We start from the raw sequence: 6,328 nt of genomic DNA on the forward strand, positions 1-6,328 counted from the left end.
TTCTCACCCAGCATTGCCTGTACCAAACACACTTCTCACCCAGGATTGCCTGTACCTAACACGCTTCTCACCCAGCATTGCCTGTACCAAACACGCTTCTCACCCAGGATTGCCTGTATCTAACTCACTGCTCACCCAGAGCCACTCTCACTGCCCAGCAGACACAGCATGCCAGATCCTCACAGTCAGCCATGGGACTCTCTCAAAGAACTGAGGAACTTTAAAAATTGGGTACAGATCACAGCAGCATGATGATAATATTTAATAGATCCTAATTCAAAAAAAGACTCCGTACATTCACTCAATTCTATAATTCTCCTGACAGAAAATTACATTTCTTAATATGATGTAGCATAATTAACACAGCATAATTTATGGAGGAAGTGACAGATCTCACACATACACAGTGAGCAACCCGTTGTCGAGTGTACAGCTTTACTGGCAAACCCATGCAGCAGGTCACAGATCACCCTGTAATACGGTACACACAGCTTCATCACACAGATCACACCCACACGCGCACACACACATTCATTCACAGGCACCAACACACCCATTCACACACTCTCAGGCACAGACCCTATTCACACTCTCACCCACTCACAGGCACCGACACACCCACACAGACAGGCACACCCGCACACCACATCCACACATACATGTGATCAATCTTCCGTTGAACTGTAGTGGCCTCAGCAGCCTCAGTTCCCAGTCAGTTTCAGTACCCGTTGTATCATCTCTCCAATCCCATCGAAGATGTGATGAAGTTTGGTTTCACACATAAAGGCTGGGGTCGTCACAATCTTATTCTCAGGATCAACATGTGCACAGTGAGAATGAATTAAAGAAACCAATCAACAAACACAGAGTCAGTGCCCCAATCCCAGCAACCCCGTGCCCCAATCCCAGCGACCCCGTGCCCCAGTCCCAGAGCACCCCGTGCCCCAGTCCCAGAGCACCCCGTGCCCCAATCCCAGCGACCCCGTGTCCCAATCCCAGCGACCCCGTGCCCCAATCCCAGCGACCCCGTGCCCCAGTCCCAGAGCACCCCGTGCCCCAGTCCCAGAGCACCCCGTGCCCCAGTCCCAGAGCACCCCGTGCCCCAATCCCAGCGACCCCGTGCCCCAGTCCCAGCGACCCCGTGCCCCAGTCCCAGAGCACCCCGTGCCTCAGTCCCAGAGCACCCCGTGCCCCAGTCCCAGAGCACCCCGTGCCCCAATCCCAGCGCACCCCGTGCCCCAATCCCAGCGACCCCGTGCCCCAATCCCAGCGCACCCCGTGCCCCAATCCCAGCGACCCCGTGCCCCAATCCCAGCGACCCCGTGCCCCAATCCCAGAGCACCCCGTGCCCCAGTCCCAGAGCACCCCGTGCCCCAGTCCCAGAGCACCCCGTGCCCCAGTCCCAGAGCACCCCGTGCCCCAGAGCATCCCGTGCCCCAGTCCCAGAGCACCCCGTGCCACATTCCCAGAGCACACCGTGCCCCAGTCCCAGAGCACCCCGTGCCCCAGTCCCAGAGCCCCAACACAGCGACCCCATGCCTCAATCCCAGGGCACCCATTAACCCAACCTTAGACACCCTGCGACTCAGCCCCGAATCCCAAGGCACCCAGTGACCCTCCAGTCTGCTTGTCTGAGATACCCACTCCTCGGGATTGTAACCAGTTTCAAAGGATATATTGACCTCACTAACAGCATGCTTCCCTCCCATTGCACTGATGGCTGCTGCAGTTCCTGCATATGGCCATTTTCCTCCTTCCTCTTCCTCGTGGCCAACAGTGACCTCTACCCCAGGAAGTACTTTGGCAGCCAGTACAGGGGCAATGCAACATAACCTGAAACAAAGGTCAGAGGGGATAAAGGGCAGCTGTGGTCTGGGTTGCAGCAGAGGTCAAAAGTCCAATTTTAACTTTAGTCCAATTCAGGGCAGTGATTTACCCCCTCAGACTCCCCTGCCTTCCAATGAATTGCAATTTTAACCTGTGCATGTGACTATGTGAGACAGACACCTGTCAGAACGCATGAGCTGATGTTAATCCAGCTATAACCCCTCTCCCCCAGTGACCTGTGTTACTGACTGTATCTCTATTGATGTTAATCCAGCTCCCTCACACTGTCACTCAGTAACCCCTCTCCCCCCAGCACCCTGTGTTACTGACAGTATCTCTACTGATGTTAATCCAGCTCCCTCACACTGTCACTCAGTAACCCCTCTCCCCCCAGCACCCTGTGTTACTGACTGTATCTCGATTGATGTTAATCCAGCACCCTCTCAGTCACTCAGTAACCCCTCTCCCCCCAGCGCCCTGTGTTACTGACTGTATCTCTACTGATATTAATCCAGCTCCCTCACACTGTCACTCAGTAACCCCTCTCCCCCCAGCACCCTGTGTTACTGACTAGAACAAAAAGAACAAAGATAATTACAGCACAGGAACAGGCCCTTCGGCCCTCCAAGCCTGCGCCGATCCAGATCCTCTCTCTAAACATGTCGCCTATTTTCTAAGGTTCTGTATCTCTTTTCTTCCTGCCCATTCATGTATCTGTCTAGATACATCTTAAAAGACTCCATCGTGCCCGCATCTACCACCTCCGCTGGCAATGCGTTCCAGGTGCCCACCACCCTCTGCGTAAAGAACTTTCCACGCATATCCCCCCTAAACTTTTCCCCTTTCACTTTGAACTCGTGTCCTCTAGTAATTGAAACCCCCACTCTGGGAAAAAGCCTCTTGCTATCCACCCTGTCTATACCTCTCATGATTTTGTACGCCTCAATCAGGTCCCCCCTCAACCTCCGTCTTTCTAATGAAAATAATCCTAATCTGCTCAACCTCTCTTCATAGCTAGCGCCCTCCATACCAGGCAACATCCTGGTGAACCTCCTCTGCACCCTCTCCAAAGCATCCACATCCTTTTGATAATGTGGCGACCAGAACTGTACGCAGTATTCCAAATGTGGCCGAACCAAAGTCCTATACAACTGTAACATGACCTGCCAACTCTTGTACTCAATGCCCCGTCCGATGAAGGAAAGCATGCCGTATGCCTTCTTGACCACTCTATTTACCTGCGTTGCCACCTTCAGGGAACAGTGGACCTGAACACCCAAATCTCTCTGGACATCAATTTTCCCCAGGACTTTTCCATTTACTGTATAGTTCACTCTTGAATTGGATCTTCCAAAATGCATCACCTCGCATTTGCCCTGATTGAACTCCATCTGCCATTTCTCTGCCCAACTCTCCAATCTATCTATATTCTGCTGTATTCTCTGACAGTCCCCTTCACTATCTGCTACTCCACCAATCTTAGTGTCGTCTGCAAATTTGCTAATCAGTCCACCTATACTTTCCTCCAAATCATTAATGTATATCACAAACAACAGTGGTCCCAGCACGGATCCCTGTGGAACACCACTGGTCACACGTCTCCATTTTGAGAAACTCCCTTCTACTGCTACTCTCTGTCTCCTGTTGCCCAGCCAGTTCTTTATCCATCTAGCTAGTACACCTTGGACCCCAAGCGCCTTCACTTTCTCCATCAGCCTGCCATGGGGAACCTTATCAAACGCCTTACTGAAGTCCATGTATATGACATCGACAGCCCTTCCCTCATCAATCAACTTTGTCACTTCCTCAAAGAATTCTATTAAGTTGGTAAGACATGACCTTCCCTGCACAAAACCATGTTGCCTATCACTGATGAGCCCATTTTCTTCCAAATGGGAATAGATCCTATCCCTCAGTATCTTCTCCAGCAGCTTCCCTACCACTGACGTCAGGCTCACCGGTCTATAATTACCTGGATTATCCCTGCTACCCTTCTTAAACAAGGGGACAACATTAGCAATTCTCCAGTCCTCCGGGACCTCACCCGTGTTTAAGGATGCTGCAAAGATATCTGTTAAGGCCCCAGCTATTTCCTCTCTCGCTTCCCTCAGTAACCTGGGATAGATCCCATCCGGACCTGGGGACTTGTCCACCTTAATGCCCTTTAGAATACCCAACACTTCCTCCCTCCTTATGCCGACTTGACCTAGAGTAATCAAACATCTGTTCCTAACCTCAACATCCGTCATGTCCCTCTCCTCGGTGAATACCGATGCAAAGTACTCGTTTAGAATCTCACCCATTTTCTCTGAGTCCAAGCATAACATTCCTCCTTTGTCCTTTAGTGGGCCAATCCTTTCTCTAGTTACCCTCTTTCTCCTTATATATGAATAAAAGGCTTTGGGATTTTCCTTAACCCTGTTTGCTAAAGATATTTCATGACCCCTTTTAGCCCTCTTAATTCCTCGTTTCAGATTGGTCCTACATTCCCGATATTCTTTCAAAGCTTCGTCTTTCATCAGCCGCCTAGACCTTATGTATGCTTCCTTTTTCCTCTTAGCTAGTCTCACAATTTCACCTGTCATCCATGGTTCCCTAATCTTGCCATTTCTATCCCTCATTTTCACAGGAACATGTCTCTCCTGCACGCTAATCAACCTCTCTTTAAAAGCCTCCCACATATCACATGTGGATTTACCTTCAAACAGCTGCTCCCAATCTACATTTCCCAGCTCCTGCCGAATTTTGGTGTAGTTGGCCTTCCCCCAATTTAGCACTCTCCCTTTTGGACCACTCTTGTCTTTGTCCATGAGTATTTTAAAGCTTACGGAATTGTGATCACTATTCCCAAAGTAGTCCCCTACTGAAACTTCAACAACCTGGCCGGGCTCATTCCCCAACACCAGGTCCAGTATGGCCCCTTCCCGAGTTGGACTATTTACATACTGCTCTAGAAAACCCTCCTGGATGCTCCTTACAAATTCTGCTCCATCTGGACCTCTAACACTAAGCGAATCCCAGTCAATGTTGGGAAAATTAAAATCTCCTATCACCACCACCCTGTTGCTCCTACATCTTTCCATAATCTGTTTACATATTTGTACCTCTATCTCACGCTCGCTGTTGGGAGGCCTGTAGTACAGCCCCAACATTGTTACCGCACCCTTCCTATTTCTGAGTTCTGTCCATATTGCCTCACTGCTCGAGTCCTCCATAGTGCCCTCCTTCAGCACAGCTGTGATATCCTCTTTGACCAGTAATGCAACTCCTCCACCCCTTTTACCTCCCTCTCTATCCCGCCTGAAGCATCGATATCCTGGGATATTTAGTTGCCAATCATGCCCTTCCCTCAACCAAGTCTCAGTAATAGCAATAACATCATACTCCCAGGTACTAATCCAAGCCCTAAGTTCATCTGCCTTACCTACTACACTTCTTGCATTAAAACAAATGCACCTCAGACCACCAGTCCCTTTATATTCATCATCTGCTCCTTGCCTGCTCTTCCCCTTAGTCACACTGACTTCATTATCTAGTTCCTTACAGGCTTTTGTTACTACCTCCTTACTGTCAACTGACCTCAATTGGTTCCCATCCCCCTGCCACATTAGTTTAAACCCTCCCCAACAGCGTTAGCAAAAGCACCTCCAAGGACATTGGTTCCAGTCCGGCCCAGGTGTAGACCGTTCAATTTGTAATAGTCCCACCTCCCCCAGAACCGGTCCCAATGTCCCAAAAATCTGAACCCCTCCTTCCTGCACCATCTCTCAAGCCACGCATTCATCCTGACTATTCTTTCATTTTTACTCTGACTATCACGTGGCACTGGTAGTAATCCTGAGATTACTACCTTTGAGGTCCTACTTTTTAACTTGGCTCCTAACTCCCTAAACTCTGCATGTAGGACCTCATCCCGTTTTTTACCTATATCATTAGTGCCTATGTGCACAACGACAACTGGCTGTTCACCCTCCCCCTTTAGAATGTTCTGCAGCCGATCTGAGACGTCCCTGACCCGTGCACCTGGGAGGCAACATACCATTCGGGAGCCTCGTTTTCGACCACAGAACCGCCTATCTACTCCCCTTACAATCGAATCCCCTACGACTATAGCCCTTCCACTCTTTTTCCCGCCCTTCGGAACAGCAGAGCCAGCCACGGTGCCATGGACCTGGCTAATGCTGCCTTCCCCTGGTGAGCCATCTCCCTCAACAGTATCCAAAACGGTATACTTGTTTTGGAGGGAGATGACCGCAGGGGACACCTGCGCTGCCTTCCTGCTCTTTCTCTGCCTTTTGGTCACCCATTCCCTTTCTCCCTCAGCAATCCTAATCTGCGGTGTGACCAATTCACTAAACGTGCTATCCACGACCTCCTCAGCATCGCGCATGCTCCAAAGTGAGTCCATCCGCAGCTCGAGAGCCGTCATGCGGTCTAACAAGAGCTGCAGCTGCAGACTGTATCTCTACTGATGTTAATCCAGCTCCCTCACACTGTCACT

At 50.3% G+C, this 6,328-nt stretch overlaps 1 protein-coding gene across 1 annotated transcript in view; it reads right to left on the reverse strand.

Moving 5' to 3' along the window:
* Positions 1-247: 247 nt before the first annotated feature.
* gatd3 (glutamine amidotransferase class 1 domain containing 3) overlaps positions 248-6,328 on the reverse strand; it is a 25,370-nt gene continuing 19,289 nt past the window's right edge. Inside the window, exons 6-7 of the mRNA XM_068041303.1 lie at positions 1,677-1,833; positions 248-830 (exon numbers count right to left, since the gene is read on the reverse strand). Of these exons, the coding sequence (XP_067897404.1) occupies positions 702-830; positions 1,677-1,833 (286 nt within the window). The 3' untranslated portion in view covers positions 248-701. The remainder of the gene's footprint in view (positions 831-1,676; positions 1,834-6,328) is intronic.

The sequence above is a fragment of the Heterodontus francisci genome, chromosome 10 (assembly GCF_036365525.1).
Source record: "Heterodontus francisci isolate sHetFra1 chromosome 10, sHetFra1.hap1, whole genome shotgun sequence".
Lineage (NCBI taxonomy): Eukaryota > Metazoa > Chordata > Chondrichthyes > Heterodontiformes > Heterodontidae > Heterodontus > Heterodontus francisci.